The sequence below is a fragment of the Brienomyrus brachyistius genome, chromosome 2 (genome assembly GCF_023856365.1).
Source record: "Brienomyrus brachyistius isolate T26 chromosome 2, BBRACH_0.4, whole genome shotgun sequence".
Lineage (NCBI taxonomy): Eukaryota > Metazoa > Chordata > Actinopteri > Osteoglossiformes > Mormyridae > Brienomyrus > Brienomyrus brachyistius.
This window is the reverse complement of record NC_064534.1, coordinates 20311351-20328739: the sequence shown is the minus strand read 5'-3', so window position 1 is coordinate 20328739 and position 17389 is coordinate 20311351. Positions and strand designations below refer to the sequence as shown.

Genomic DNA, 17389 nt, shown 5'->3' with positions numbered 1-17389 from the left:
TGGACACTCATGGAAGTCAAGGTCTCGGGCATCACAGCTATGTCCGGCTCATAAAGTGGCTGTACAGACGGAATGCGTGGGGCTACATTACCCACTCAGCTGCACAGCAAAAGGCCGAATGAACCTGAAGACAAAGCGCGATAGCGTAACACAGCCACCTCGGCCACCACCGTAAGAGCGTGGCGGTTTCTCTCTGGCGTATGCCTCAGCTGCTCGGCTCCTAAGTACTTTTCAGGCTGTCGGACCTAATGGCTGACGAACTTCAGCCCATGAGACTGTGATAACAACGAAAAAGTAAACGATTTATGCAACCAACTTCCGCTTCACCTCGAAATGCGGAAACAGAGAACGGGCTAGCGGCAATTAGCATGTGGCTCGGTGGGCTAAGCCTGTGTGCCTGTAATGACAAGGTCACCGGTTCAAATCCAGCCTCATTATGTCTGTGGCCCTTATCCCCCCAGCTCCCAGGGTGTCCCAACAGCGGACAGCTGCTGTCCCCTTTGCGGACAGCTTACTCTACAAAGAGCAAGTTGAGGGAGGCACACCCAGCTTACTTTAGGGTCCCTATAGATATTGAACATCCTGGAACATATTTTGTCATTTTAATTAAGTCCACATCTATGTCATTGTTTATGTAGCATGTATACTAATGAATTCATGACTATTTAATCTTTAAAGTTAAAAAGACGTTGAAACGTGCTTTATACGTTTCCCTCCATACCAAAGCCACTGATTCACAGAAGGTACCTTCTTCATCAAGGCCTTATTTGCTCCCAACAGAAAACAAACGCAGGTGCTGTCAACCCACAACCCCTCTTTAACATGCCTCTTCTGCTCAGAGTTTACCACTATTCTCCTGATTCGTTCCTCCTGCCCACGGGCCTCAATCCTGGTGACGCACCAGATATTGCAGCTTTATAACTGCAAAATAACAAGCTTTATATCTGAAATACCTGCTATACACAAATAAAAAAAGCATGCAGCAAAAAAGTGACTCCTGCCAAGGTCTGCTTTGGTAAAAGCACTTAATATCAAGTCTGTGACGTGATGTACTTTAAATATATCCAACAAGCATACATTTCGCATGCCAGTCACATAAACTCCTGCTGGTGTCTGCATTCTTTGCACACATACTGTGTCCTATTTGCTCTGGTTATTCTGTTCACAAGGTAACTGTGGTTGTTGTAATTTATACTTTGTGCCACTGGTGGGGGGGACTCCTATGTAAGCTAATTACACACAGGTATCAATCGGCAGAAGGTCCCCCGGGGAGATTTATCAGAGCGCATCTCGGTAGAACAGTTTTGTGCGCCCCCCCCACCCCCGACCCAACACACGCGAAACATGCAGTACATTAAGGCAGATATAGCAAAGACAACTGCTTTGTTATGGAGATTGTTTCGTGCAGAGGAACTAACCTTGGGTGGGAGGGGATGGGAGAGGAGGGGAGGGGATTTAAAGCAGTCCTTCCAGGGGGAGTGGGGAGTATAAAGAGCTTGTGGCATCACATGACACAGACTGAAGCACAGCTACTTAGCTATACTCCCTTACTATGGACGATGAGGACCAATAGTGTCAAGACCTCAGCCTGGATGGACAGATGGATGGATGGATAAGTGCATATACTGAAAGTGGATTAATTACCATCAAAAAGAAGGTGAAGTCTCCTATTAGCCGGTTTGCTGCAGTCTTTGTAATTGAGAAAACACAGGATATATAATAATTACGGTTTTCTTTTTTTACATATAATTTTTAAAAACATGATACTGCCTACGAACATCAATTATAATAATTTATGCAGCCCCGTTAATAAGAGCTGTAATAATTCTACATGCCAACACTCCCTAAAAGTAATTAAAGAGGCATTGTAGTTCTATTAATTGCTAATTACCGGGAAGCCCTTTCTTATGAAATCGTACCCTCTGGAAGATCCCATTATTCTCAGAGTCACGTGGCCTCGCACCGTTGGCATTTCACGGCGCTGCCGCCACACTCGGGTGAACAAGCGCTCATCTCATGCTGCGTCAAAGCTCCCTGATACCACGCTTTCATTTCCTGTTCTTCATCTCCTATCACTCAGCACAGACTGCCCCTAGTGCATAACTTGCTATTGTCGGCACTCAATGTCAGCATTGTGCCTTTCAGCAAATCCAGACATCCATTTTACCCCCTTAAATACACATTTCTATATGTTATATAAGTAGGCAGGGCTGCTGAACTGGCTGCATTGACTTCAGATGATGAACATCAGCCCACTTCACTTGGAAGAATGTGTATTGTAAGACATGGATGGAAGGTGGCTGATGAGGCTTGTCTGATTAAATTGCATGATGTGAGGTCTAAGAAAATGCCAATGGACTAAAATTGTCTGAAAATAACAGTTATTTCTATCATCCCATGAGCTCCCCAAGAAGGTTCCTGAGGCAGGCGACCCCTGAAGAGTTAATCGGCCCGATAATTCAGACCGTTTGTAATGCTTTATGAAACAGCAGAAAGACGGCGGCATTTTAATCCACATGGAGTTTAACAAATTCATTGAACAAGCTCTGAAGCACATGTTTATACTGAAGAAGATTAGACAATGAACAGCAAGAGGACGAATAATCAGTAAGTAAGAAGGGCCCAAAATTCCCAAAATGCAATACACATACTGTATAAATATGGGAGTACTGTCCAGAGAATAGCATAAAACTTCTGTAAGTGTATGCGTTAAGTGCTTGTCGTGCAATGCTGTTACATATCCTGCAGTCCTGCACCATGGACAAACTCATTACATCATCCCCAAATGCTTACTATTAATCTCACTCAGTTTTGTGACAATTCATCAAGTTGACATGTCATAGAATAAAAGTCACCTTAGCATTTCAGATATTATAGTCTTAAACATTGATCCTGTTTTTTTATATGTTATTCCAACCCCCGTGATTTTATTTTTGAGATACTATTTTTCCTTCAATATAACACTGAAGTCATGTTGACTTTAACATGAACATTTGTTCCTTTTAAAATTAAAGTTAGCACTCATTCATTATGACTTGTTCCAGTGATTTTCTATTTCCCAGTAGATACTATCAGAAAAGAGTACAGGGCGAATTGCTTCTCACTCTTGCGCAGTCCCAATTTCCCAGAGTAGCCGGCAATTTTCTGTTTATTGACCTCAGAGCGTTCAGGTTTTTGAGAGCAATCAGCCAGCGATTCGTGTGATTAGCGCCACAAAGGGAAGGGCCTGGGGATGTGTAACTCAGCTCCTCACCCACTTCCCAGGAGAAGCCATTAATTCCTGGATGCTGCCAGGGGTCCCTACTGAGGATGGTCCTTCCCTCAAAAGAAAAAAGTCTGGAACTGTGTCAGTTATATATCTCATACATTTAAAATACGGCTTTTCATACAGAGTGAAAAATGTATTAACGGGACTCTTCAGCCTCTTGCAGAGCCTTTAAACCAGCTGTTCTGTTCTCATGACAACTAAACAAAAAGGAAAAGTTAAGAGGCTTTTTCTGCACTGGGGGTACATTATCACCACCCGATGATGTTAGGAGACTTTTCAGTGGCAGGAGCTGGTTATAGCGGGCAAATTCATTAGGAAATTTATTGCCTAATGAGAAACAAGACATTGCAATGGATTCTGCAAATGAATAGAGATAACAGTGATAGGAAGGGGTTGCTGGAATACAGAGTGGCATTTTGGCAGGGTGGTCTGCTTGGACACAAAGCTGCGTTAGAGAAATGTGGTCAGGGTGACCGTTCTGCGATAGCATTAAATCGTAGGCGCAGAACCCATCGGAAGGCATTTTCATTTACAGTTTCTTATCAGGAGAAGAAAAGACTTTGGCTTATAATCAGACATAATCGCAGCTCACCTTCATGATGTAACAGAGCTGGGAAATAACTCAGTACATGGTTCAGTCGCTTGATATGCATCTCTTCGGGACCAACAAAGCACTACAGTCTTTGCCATGATTGGTGCTGGCATCCTTTCATGTGTGTGTGTGTGTGTGTGTGTGTGGGTGTGGGTGGGGGGATTTTCATTTCAAAATGTCCTTTCTGGTCCTTTCATAATAGTCATCCAGCCAGGTGACCAAATTATGAATGCTGACGTTTTTTATGCCACCAATGCTGCCACTGACCTCTCAGATCAATAACTGTTGGAGATTCAGCATTTAAAAACTACTGGTGTATGACAAATATGCTATATGAATCTTATATATGCCTGTACTAACCCCTTGCTTGGTGTCTGTGTGTCTGTTCGTGGGTGTTGCAGACCTTTTCGCTGAGCTGCAGGAAAGGGCGACCTTATAGCTCTGGGAAGGGGAGTCTGGTTTCTGTCTGTCTGGAGCGTCGTGTCCACAGCAGACCAGAAGAGCTCAAGAAGAAACACGCTGCACTTAAGACTCAGGCACTTGGCCGCCGTATTCGACCCACTCCTAAAACATTCATACCAAATAGGGTTTACAGGAGTGCGAGAGACACCGAACATGCATCCCCTAGGATCCAAATCGATGAGACAGCGGATAGGAAAACAGGGCTGGGCGTCTGAACAGAGGATCAGAGAGCCTGGGTAAAATATTGGCATGCAGAATGAAAATGCGGGGCTAAAATCTGAGGTGATGGCCTGTCAGTCTAAATGGTGTCTCTGTGGGGTGTCACAAGGCAGAGCCCTGCCATCACACAAAGAACAGTACATGACGCAGTAGTTATTTTCCGAGAATTTAATATCGCCCCCCCAAGCTGCTTGAACTTCTCGGAATGGCAGTGTAATCGCCATATGCCAGAGGATGATCCTGGAGCAAAATGCTCCGCGACGGCGCCGATCTCCCATCCCGTGACCCCAGCACCACCTGCATGAGGTGCAATAATTCAGCACCAGCCGATCCTCAGAATTGAGTCTGCGGAAAAAAACACCTTAAAGCAGCATTTTAAAGGCACGAGATTATGAAGATGCAACCGCCTGGGAAATATGTGCAGGTTTTAATAACTCTAAATGCCATGTTTGGGGTGCTGGATTTTGTACACTGACACCTTCCAAAGAATGCCAAAACGTCCTTCGTCACAACCCCTCCCCCTCCCCCGCCTGTTCAAACCATGTGCCCCATCTGCTTCACTTAACCCCCACCCAGCCCTAACCTTAACCATAAGAAACCAAACAAAATACCTCCACAGAACTACCACTTTCTGGATGTTTTTTTTTACACACATACATACATACATACATACATACATACAGTTCTGTGCAAAAGTGCTAGGCAATGAACACTATATTTACATTATCTTTATGTTGGTGTAAAACAATAATTTCAAGTCTATCCAAGTGTGTTTAGCCATTTCTGAAACTCTCCGAAAGTCATCCAAGTATCTCCAGTAATCACCCAATACTCCCATAAATTTGTAGACTTAGGCACCATCACACCCTATTTTGCTAATCAATACTTCATCAAGATGTTAAAATAATTAAGCCATCCAACAAGATATCAGTAGCTTACTGGAGAACATAAGACATTCTTGTAATTTTTTAAATTTCAATTCATTAAAATTCAATTCATAGTTTCAATTCATGTGCTTACATTATAATGTTAAATTGTCTGTCTTTCAGAGCAAATCTGCAGTTACTACCCAGGTAAATTGCTTTAAACATTCTCTTCAGGATCAGGACTTTTGCACAGTACTATATATACACAGTACGATTTCAGAACATTCCTTTGACACCATGGAAATAGAAATTACTGATCTACTTAGATACAGTCACAAAGCTTCAAAGAGTGACCTCCCTGGTCATTTCGATATTCTTAATTGCCAAGTCATCTCTCTCTCTCTCTCATCTGATAACTGTTCTCTGCAAATGGGCCACCTACTGCCATAAAAGTCTCTTCTGGGACAACTTGCTTCATCACCTTGGCCATTTATGATCTGTGGCTTAGTTATCTTGATGAATGCCTATTATCAGCTAATCAGAACACAACGGATGACGTTGTAAGTCTGTAAAATGGATTAATCTGAAGGGTAACTGATACAGTATTAATAACAGATTAATCATGCAAACAATGGCATCACAATAAGTAATGGGAACAAAGTATGGCAGCGAAGGATGTTACTTAGAAAACTTAAAAATAATACAAATACTGCAGCAGTATTATCTAAAGAGGTGACACTTCATAAACACAGGGTTGTGAAGCTTATAATAAAACTGCTGAAGTAGTAGTATGGCAATATACCTCAAACAATGCTTTTAACACTCCGCACTGTGTTTCTTCTGATTACATAGCGGGAGATGATGCAGGCATGTCTCCTTGGAGACACAATAAGGTTTAACAGTTTGGCTCCTTCAAGCTATCGACATTAAAGACACATCAAACTGTCTCCCGACGCACCGCGGAGGAACTGACACTTCCTCTCGCGTGAGCACCTCTCTCTGAGCACCGTTGCGTTTGCCGCGAACACCATGTGTTCACTCTGAGCTGAGCCTGTTGCCATTGGTTACTGAAACTTCATCAACCATGCCACTTTTGAGCCAAACAGTATGAAAAGTTGCAGATTTTCCTTGTTCCTTTGGAGCTTGGAATAGCTCACCATGTCATATTGACCTTCAGTTTTCTGCATGACACACAAGGATGGTGCCATTCCCCATCCAGCTGTTTGTGGATGTCTGAGTGTATGTATTACACAGTAAGCCATGGAGTTAAACAAGGCTGTTTGTAGAAATCGGGGCTTCAGAGCTGATGGATCTGTATTGTTTTATCTGAATGCGGTGTGCTGATGGTACAGCCAGTTGCTACTTTCTTACTGCTTCACTTTCTTCCACTCTTTCAAGGCTCTTCTCCTTTTAATGGATTGCCGCTTGCTAGGGAGACTGAATATTATCCAACCTTATTTCATAATAAAAAGTAAATTTTTTACGCTATCTAGCTTTAAACGTATGTTGGTGGTATTTCTCAAAGATAGCCAAGTACACACCGAGCTTAATGCATACTTTGCATACAAAGTGCTAAGAGGCAAACTGTACATATTTTAGTTGTGAGATCAAGTGCATAATACATTTATACGTCTGACATAGCATGTCATACAGTTTTGCATAAGGCACTGCATGGCATTTTCATACGCTCTTATTTATAATTTGCCAGTGTCACACTTCAGACAGTTGAGAGTGCTGTATATTTTAGTAAACAGCACTTTGCACTTTCATTAAACAATAACTCTCAGTGTTTTGCAAAGGACAGCTGCAGACAGATCTTTGTATAACACATATCACAATATCAAGAAACCTTACCAAACACATCCAACAAAGCCCATCTGTAAACTGGCCAACAGACAAAAAAATGACACAGAGAAATCTATCAAATTCACTTATGAAAGTCATTCACTTTCCCCAGATGGTTTCATAAAACAGGCAAATCAATCTTTGGCCCTCAAACCTTCAATAAATATGTTTTCAGCCATTTTCTGGACTAATTCCCATAACGGCCGTGATGCAGCTGGTGCCTCTCTAGTTTCTGATATATTTCACTCAGGAGTTAATTTTTTACATTTTTTTGGCTTTAGTTGTTATTATGTGCCAGCTCAGTTTGGCTCCATGACCTTTGGGTGTGCTATAGTGTTGTGAGTACTAGAGGTTTTAGGGGGTTTCTATTAGAGCAATACATACTTGTACAATACATACTAGATTTTAAATTTAAATTGTAATTCTTAAAACTCTTTTAAACCATAAATGCAGACCACAGGAAAAATGCAATGCAGTATACATGACCATACTGTGCCTTATCGGTACGTTATCATTTGGAGAAGCACATGGACGGGGGAGGGGCTAATCAAACTGCTCGGCCAATGAAAATGCCATATCAGAACATTGCGCGGACTGCTTACGGCATGGTCCAAGAGAAGGCTGCCAGGTGACGGACAGACAGTTGGCATTAGGGGAGCGGATACAGGGTTAATAGGCCGTGCTCTGAAGTGGACAGTCACAGGAGAAGGGGGGAGAGTGGGGGAGGCAGGGCTTGTGCCAGAGGACCATACCGAGATGAGCCCTACTGCTAATAGCTTAAGGACCAGGTACCGATTTAACAAGGCTAGCTATTCTGGTGCCTACCACATGGTCCACAAAAGTAGAACATAACAGAACAAAGGATGGGATTATGGTTAATGTGAAAAGCATGCATAATATCTTACCAATGTCTAAGCTAATTGTTTAAGGTTATTTTATGCCCCTCAGAAGACCACGAGAAGATCCTCAAATCAATTAACTGTAATCTGGTATAAACTACTATACTCAGGGAGTTCTACGCAACCTGGCTTTGCTCATTTCATCCTGTACTTTGTCCTCAGTGATTATTACTTTATTAGCTTGTCTTACTTACATCATCCAGTATTTAATTTACATTTTTGTACTTTGCATTGTTGTACAATGTAAATTATGTTGTATTTTGTGGAATTACTAAGTTTTGTGGAACTATTACTATCTCTGTTATACTTCTTTACACGTTTTTTGTTTCTATCCATCCACCCATCCATTCATCCATCAACTCTTTATCCCAGTCAGGTTTATGGGAATATCTGTTTTATGTGCGTATAAATGGAAACTGCCACACAACCACATCAATAAATAGACAATAAAAAAATGTGATCAAAAGATCTTCAAAAAACAAGTTTGAAAGACAGGCAGCCAACAATCAATGTTCCCCCATCCTCTGCCTCACTCCCTGCCAGTGTAACCTTGCTTGGGCATTAATCTGATGATAATGACACAAGGTGCTGCTGCAGTTGTTGCAGTGAAACTCTTAAGCTCTGGAACGCAGTGTCAGAGAGAGACAGCGTCAATATGAACAGGCACTCGACACACAGAGAGCTTTATTGCAGAGTCGGCCAGTTCAGTTGAAGGCCCAAGGCACACTACCTTACCTTCACAAAGCCTCATTGCATTAGTGCCACTCTCCTGGGGCCTGGCTGCTGTGCTATTCTAAAGGCAGTCCAGGCTGTAATTAACCAGGACACCGGTGTCCTGCCCTGAGCAATGGGCTGAGGTGTCCTGGAAGCCGCCCTTTGTCAGACTGGCTGATTGCAAAAGTGACCCCATTAGAGACATAGCCAATCCCACTCCCCTACTCGCTGCGGAAAGGTGACCGATGACCCACGATGCACTTGGGATCGGGTGGTAAGATGCATGCGCACTGAGCACCTGCTGGGTGCTGGGACAAACCATTTCAGAGAAATTGTCACTGTGACAGCAAACGCATGCGTACAGACCGGCAAAAAGCAAGTCTGATTCACTTATATGCAGAGTGATCTCGGAAAGCAAAATTCACTGCATACATAAGCCTGAAGATAGTTATTAAGGAGCACATTGAGTATATCAGCAAATGCCATTAACTGATTTGGACCAATTTATATGGCCAATGGATGCACAGGGAGTTAAATTAGAAACCTTTCTATGTGTATCTACTGTAAGTCCCATGATCCTTGTCCTACTGGAATGACTGTCAGCAACAGCTTTTTCAGATGTGCTCTGGTTCTGTCCAAGCACTAGGGGGTGTAGCTCCGTGAAAGAGTGCAATGCTTTGCATGTATGAGGCCTTCGGTTTAATCCCCCCCATCACCAATGTGGTTTATTTTCAAAAATCTCTTCCTGGAATCACTAAAGTTTATCTAGTCTAATAAATACAAAGGGAACAAACTTGGTTCCTGGCCTCTGATTTAACGGGACAACAATTACAGCAACCTGTTCAAATTTTCATGTGCTTGTGAGAACGACCATAATAGAAGAAATTTAGAATGCAGAAGTTAAAAATAAATTTCATCCATTCACCCATCTTTAGACCACTGATGGCCATGGTCCAAAATTGTCTGTTTCCATTGGAAACATTTGCTCCTTGAGAGTCATTTATCCATCCAGCTATCCATCCATCCATCATCGTAACCGCTTAATCCCAACTGGGGTTGCGGAGGGGGACCGGAGCCAATCTTGGGAACAATGGGTGCAGGCAGGAACCAACCCTGGGCAGTCACTGTCACAATGCAGGGTGCACACACACACACACACACACACAGGCCCAATTTAGACTTGAATAATCAACGTGCTCTGCACGCTTTTGGACCGATGGAGAAAACCGGAGCCCCCAGCAAAAACTCACCTGAACTCCATACAGAAAAGTCCTGGGACCAAACCCAGGACCTTCATGTTGTGAGACAGAAGTGCTAACCACCATGCCGCCCCCCACCCAAGAACCATGCCACATATTTTAGATGTAGGTTTTACAGGATAGTTGTCTGCAGGAGAGATATCTGCTGCATACTGAGCTGTATTTGGATGTAACACAAATCTAAAAGGTCCCCATTCTTTGAAGGGGGAAGGGAGGCAGTTCCAGCTGAATCGTCTGCTTGCTGCATTGCTAAACCTGATTAACGCTTATTAGGATTTCAGATCCGATTGCTTTTTTAAATTCATAAAGAATACAAGGCTCAGAGACAGTTTGTGTCAGAGGAACAACATATGAGTTCACTGAGGGTTTTGAGGCATCATGACAGATGCAAATGTTCCTGGCCTCACAGGCAGGGGGGGGGGACATTTGCATTTGCTTATGCACTCATTTCCTGTGAATTCACACGCACTAAAAATATCATAACAAACATCACAGAAATGTCATGTAGACTTAAGTGCTGCAGAAAAGCTCATTGTAACGCTCCCAGGAAATGACAAGAACAAGATGCTGACTTTGGTATCTAGGTCTGGCTTCATAGACTTACTGTAGATGTCAGCCTTATAGAACTTGTAATAAGTTACAGTGAATTAGCTCATTGCCTGACTTCACCCACATATGGCAACTCATGGACGTTTTACTTACACAAAAATGTTCTGAGGGCAGAAGAAAAAAAAAAGATTTTCAGAGAGATAACCAATCAGATTGCAGAGGAGGTAGATTAAAGCATCTAGAGGAGGCGAGACCAACCAATCAGATGTCTTGGTCCCGCCTACTTTGGTTTCTTGGACCCATCTCCTCTACAAACTCCACAAGCCGAATGCCACCTGATGGCTACTGGAGTCATCCTGAAAGACACTGCTTCACATGCTACCTTTCTGTGAGTACCACCATTTGCCATGAACATCCAGGGAGGATCAATATTATAAATCTTTTGTGCAATCAAGCAAATGATTACACCAGAAGAACATCCTCTGAGAGGCTGTATTTCTGAGACTTAACACCTGACCTGTCATAGAAAAGCATTGTTTGGAGTTTGCTTATGTTACTTCAGCTTTTATCAGATAGACATGATTGTGGCTCCAGGAGAAAGTGCGAGAGCTGTCACTTGTACATCTGTAACCACACTGTCATGCCTTCACTTTTCTGACGTGTGGAGGATTCAAGATGCTTCTCTTGTAGAATGTCTTTTTAAGTACACCAAGTCACACTGATCAACTAATCTGTAAGCACATAAACAGGCAAACCAGAGTCCTGTATCACAAAACTGGATATTTGGTTTAGCAAGATAATTTGTTGGATTTAAGGTAATGCAAGTAAGTGAATGATGATAAAGTTTATATTAAACTGGGGAACCCTAAATCCAAGTTATCTAGCTAACCCACAAATCCTGCTTAGTGATACAGGCTCCAGGTCTGCAGGAGGTACAAAGACGTGTTGGGATGGACATCTCTCGAGCACATTTTATGGTACTTCTAGCTCTCCTGTTGCCCTGAGGTTTGAAGCTTCTCTCAAAATAGCAGCTCGGGGAGTGCTAGCACCCATGGTCCAGGACAGCAGGCCTGGAATCCCAGTGGCTTCAACTAAATCCATGTAGTAACACTCCAACTGTATGAAAAGTCCAGCGGAACAAGCTGAGATCAGGGGATGTCGATTTTGGAGGTGGAGAGAACATGTGAAGTATGAAATCTTCTGTCTTAAAGAATTATTCTTCACCCTTAGATCCAGAAGCCAAATATATCTTGGTTGACAGGGTCTCCACCCCATTCTACAGTAAATATAACTGTGGAATATTACTGGACGTACAACAATTGCATGTAATGCTCTTAATATTAAGACGCTTCAAGGCTGCTAATACAGTAAAATGCATGGTTCTTTGTAAGGTTTATTATATGTGTACTGATTATAATATTCTGAAATTGATCAATATCTATTTCCATTTTCATGTAGACATATGGTATTGTGAATAACCACTCACCGCAATCCAAATAAAACAGATCATATCTTAATACACAGCCCTCTCTTTGGTACCAGGTTAACTTGAGGTGAATTACACAGCATAAACAGGAAAGTAAATGGTAAAACACAGAGAAAAGCTTGCAAACCGCAGGAAAACTATACATGGAAGTGTTTTGCCTGCCTGGTCTCCTCAGTAATAACTGAATATATGTCAAATAATTTGGCTTGGATTTCGACGTGACACCTGCATGTTGGCCAAGTTACCAACTGTGATGGGTCCTTGCATTGCCGAGGTATATTTAGATTCAACTGGGAACTATTTCAACAAAAATGAATAATAAAAAAAAAATCAGTTCAGCATTCCAACAAATGCAAAATGCACAGAGACAGTGAAGAAGAGAAAATCAGCGTTTATTTATAGCAGATATCCAAGATCTGGCCTGCAATATCACAGAACTCAAGTCACCTGCATCTGTTCAAACGCAAAACACTTTTAAAGGGCTTTCTCTTCATTTAAATTCAAACATCGGAGATACCTAAGACAATGCATAACATATAGCATATGGCATTTTAAGGAGAATCCACCTCCATATGAATTTTCAATGCACTTTTCTTGCAGCGTGATGCTGTTTGATTGCCAGCGTCTCAAGTGTGTGTGAAACAAGCCAGGAAAGGAGGCATTTTGTCACCGCTGGGTATAGCTACCAGGCAGATGTCATTTCAGAATGATGACATTTATGATAATGGCACGTCAAGTAATGACATGGGATACTGTAAATGAGGGTAATAACTCAGAAAAAGGCTGCAAAATACCTCTAACCCATCCACTGGCACATTGTCATCAGCACACACACAGCACTGGGCAAAAGTCTTAGCCAGTCAAAGAAAATTAAGCTTAAATGATCTTTATATTGGTGCAAAACTATGCTATTATGCCTGTCAACATGTGTTAGCTTAGCCGTTTCAAAACCTCTGCTAAAATCACCCCATAATTTCCAGCAACCATACAACACACACGTATCACACCACTAAAACAGCCGGATCATTCATGACTTCGACAATGATTAGCCAGCAGGTAAATAACTGTAATGAATAGAAAATGAAAAGGAACATTTAAAAAGTCTGTTAAATTGCATATTAAAGGAATTCTGAGTCATATTCAATGTATGGATCACTCTCTTTATGGTATGGTAAATTAATGTGTCATAACTCTCACTATGTCCACAGCAGACTTTTCTTTAAATTAAATATTGTGATTCTGTATTGATTTCATGTCAACAAGGCCCTGGTGTCAAATGCAAGTTAAATTACCAATCTTTCCATAAAATGCTCTGATATAACTCAGTTCATTGTTAAGCTTTTTTATATTGTTTCACAACTGTCAAAATATTCCTATTGTTTGCCCAGACAGCCAAGTAGTGAATCTAAAAGTGGGGTGCAGAGCAAATGAATGTGCATTGAAGTGGCATGTTCAGGAGTCACTCTCAATGAGATGTGTTCTCGCAGACCTATATTACCGCTGTTATTTGGATCCCACATCTATTGGATGCGGGGGTGCAGCCAGTTTAATGAAAGTAGTTCCAAAGGATGTTTTTGCTTCTGTGCAAAAACAATCGAGTTCTCGTTCATGGCTGTGGTCTTTGTTGAAGAACACCCACTGTGACATTACACCTTGAAACAGGACTCATGCAAAACGTAATGGTGCCAGAGCTCTGTTTTCCAGTTAAATCTAGGATTTACTGCCACATTCCAGCTGAACTGGACACCTCCTCAGTGTGTCATCAATGAGGACGAAATAAACTGATGATATGAACAATTTCTGTCCAAACATATTAAAAATTTGACCATTCAAATGCTGGAAAATTCTGCAAAGGCCACTTGTAATAGACGTTTTCAGACTAGGGGTGTATACATTGTTTAAGAGTAGAAAAGCCTTTAAAAATGTTAGTCTTTCAACAGAACTGTACATTTCCTCTGCTGATATTTGCATTCAATAGACAGTTTTTGAGCATACGGCCTTCTGATTACAAAATTTTTTGCTTTTCTTTCTATTTTTGTATTCTGCTGAAAGATAGAATTGGGATAAAATAATAATAAATCCATCTCTCATATATATGACAAGGCGTTTTGTAAAACGCTATGAGATAAATGTCAAGTGAAGGTCTGTGCACGTTAACTGGCCACAGTCTTCCTTACAGCGACCTTCACACTGCACCCAGGTCAGTAAATGACAGTGCAAACAGGAAGCCCAGGAGAGGCGTGAAAGTATGCCGACATACACTACCCCCGTAGGAGCCAACCGGCAGGGGAAAGCTCTGTGTCCTACCTCTCATTCTCCATGGCCCGGAAAGCTGGAAGTATGTTCCGGAAGCTGCTGTTGCGGTCCAGTTTGGGCTGACTTTTAGTGCGTTTGATGGAGCCCTTCAGTCTGCGGCTCAGGAACCCCTGTGGAGGTTGGGAAGAACAGAGAAAGAGGCTTAAACATCACTGCTTATTACAGGAGAATGGGAAATCCATACAGGTTCCATTAAGGGTGGAATTTACATGTACGATTTCGCTCCCTCACATCAGTGTTAATTCAAGGACCCTAGGATGCAACATGCGCAACAGATAAACGGATGATATCAGGGTTAGCCACCCCTGCGACCAGTTCACCATGGAAACCGCTGCTTGGCATCCACACATTTGCGGTTAGAGACTGATGAGAGACGCTATGACTCTGCAGCATTAGCAAAGAGGTGGAGGATTGTTTAGCACTGTGGCACATTCGTTGGCTGAAAATCCCTCTTTCTTATGAAAAATAGGCCCAGGTTACTCCCAGCAGGCCTGGAAGTGTCTGCAAGCCACGGGAAGAAAACAAGCCGGGGTCAGCTTGCTGCTTTAGCCTAATTTCAGGGCTTCACTTCTGGAAGCAACCGGTAAAGGTGTAAAGCCAGATTACAGGCTACAGCTTATCTAATAGCTTCAGAGAGCATTAACACCTACAGTATAGACTAGGTGAGCCACCTGAAGCTAAGCAGGTAGCCATTACCTGGATGGGAGACCAACTAGGAAACCTGGGTTACTGCTGGATGAGGTGTTGCTGTGGCCAACAGGTTAGCCCATCCTGTGGCCTGTGTGGATCCCAATGCCCCAGTGCAGTGACGGGGACACTGTGAATAACAGGTTAGCCCATCCTGTGGCCTGTGTGGATCCCAATGTCCCGGTGCAGTGACGGGGACACTGTGAATAACAGGTTAGCCCATCCTGTGGCCTGTGTGGATCCCAATGTCCCGGTGCAGTGACGGGGACACTGTGAATAACAGGTTAGCCCATCCTGTGGCCTGTGTGGATCCCAATGTCCCGGTGCAGTGACGGGGACACTGTGAATAACAGGTTAGCCCATCCTGTGGCCTGTGTGGATCCCAATGTCCCGGTGCAGTGACGGGGACACTGTGAATAACAGGTTAGCCCATCCTGTGGCCTGTGTGGATCCCAATGTCCCGGTGCAGTGACGGGGACACTGTGAATAACAGGTTAGCCCATCCTGTGGCCTGTGTGGATCCCAATGTCCCGGTGCAGTGATGGGGACACTGCTGTAAAAATGGTGCTATCCTTTGGATCCTGTGGCCCTATCAGATCTGACCTCCTAATCACCCGCCTGTATCTAATTGGTGAATTCTCTCCTGCCCCTTTACTACGGAAGCTACTGTGTGGTGAGCTTACTGGTGCAGAAAGGCTGCCGTCGCATCATTCAGGTGGGGGGGGGGGGGGGGGGGGGGGTACACAGTGGTGCTGGTTGAAGTGGCTCCCTATTGCTTGTAAAGCGCTATATAAATGCAACTTACATTCATTTATTAACACATAGGAAAATGACAGGAAGAATGACAAGCATATAGCAAAGGTCAAGGACAGTGAATATTTATAGATTACACATGCTTATATCAAACATCTACTCTTTCTTTGTATTAGTTCCTGCAGAGATTAGTCTGTAAGTCTATAGGCATGTCTGTGTCTCCTGTAACCTTCCACAGTTTACAACCGTAACTAATTGCATAATAATTTTGATTTGTTTGGCAAATTATTTTTTAATTCATATTTCCCCATTATATCATATGTAATCATGCAGTCATGTAAGTGTTCATCAGAAATCTGTCAAGTAGATCAAGAAGCAGCGGAGGGTCAAAAAACTGAATCGAAGCCCTTATGCAACTACTGTAAGTGGTTAAAGAACAATAACGACAGTAAGTGAAGCGGCAGGCAGAGTGATTTCAGCATAAATGTGAAAACTGAACCAGCGTGGAAAACCTCTGTTCTGGCTTCAGTGTATCGATTCCACAACAAGCTGCAAGCCGCAGGACGTGCTGCAGCTACATGTTTCATTTAGGAAAAGATGAAGTCAAATCCAGCCCCTATTTATATTTATCTTTATCTAGACTTGGGTGAATGTATCCCCAGAAGAAATGGAATGTAAAGCAAACTCCATCACAGACTCACACACACACACACACACACACACACACACACACACACACACACACACACAGACACCCGCACATGTAGGGTATACCTATCTTTATGGGGCCCGCTCATTCACTTCTATTGGAAAAATGCTAACGCTATGATAATGCTATGACAACCTTAACCGCCACCCAGCTCTAACCATAACCATAAGTAACCCAGCAAAATACAAAAGTTTTTGCATTTTTTTTCCCATATGGAAAATAAACGGATATTTATCACGTTATGGGAACATTGTCTCCCCATAAGGATAGGTATACCCACTCACACACACACACACACACACCATGAGCTTTAATTTATGCTAAATAAACAGAAGTTTGTACTGTTCCCATTGGCATAATTCCCTTAATAAGAGATTTTTCTTGTTCTTTGAACAAATGCCTTATCAAATATGACTGTTCCCATTATTTTGTGACATTCTGGGTTATTGGCTAAAGTAACCATATATTTCATCATGACAAATGTCGTGTTGGCCGGGCTCCGTCTGCGTCAGTAACTGAGACGGGGAGCCTGTGTGGTGAGATTTCCAGAATATAAACAGGGTACCTCACGGCTTAAGCAAAAGTCACTATTGCTCCAATCAAAGACAGATTTTCATCTCCATCTTACGGGCAGCTGCCTACAGAAAGGCAGACCATAACTTCACCCCGTCCATTTGATAAAACACATTACATTAGACTACCATACAATATTGCTCTAGTAAACAATCACTACAGTCTTTTATTATGAGAAAGATAAATATTAAT

At 42.6% G+C, this 17389-nt stretch overlaps 1 protein-coding gene across 3 annotated transcripts in view; it reads right to left on the bottom strand.

The window, feature by feature from the left end:
- dab2ipa (DAB2 interacting protein a) overlaps positions 1 to 17389 on the bottom strand; it is a 138051-nt gene that overhangs the window by 56012 nt on the left and 64650 nt on the right. For all 3 annotated transcript variants that reach the window (XM_048984780.1, XM_048984781.1, XM_048984779.1), the window contains one exon: positions 14467 to 14585. In XM_048984780.1, coding sequence (XP_048840737.1) covers positions 14467 to 14585 — 119 coding nt within the window. The remainder of the gene's footprint in view (positions 1 to 14466; positions 14586 to 17389) is intronic.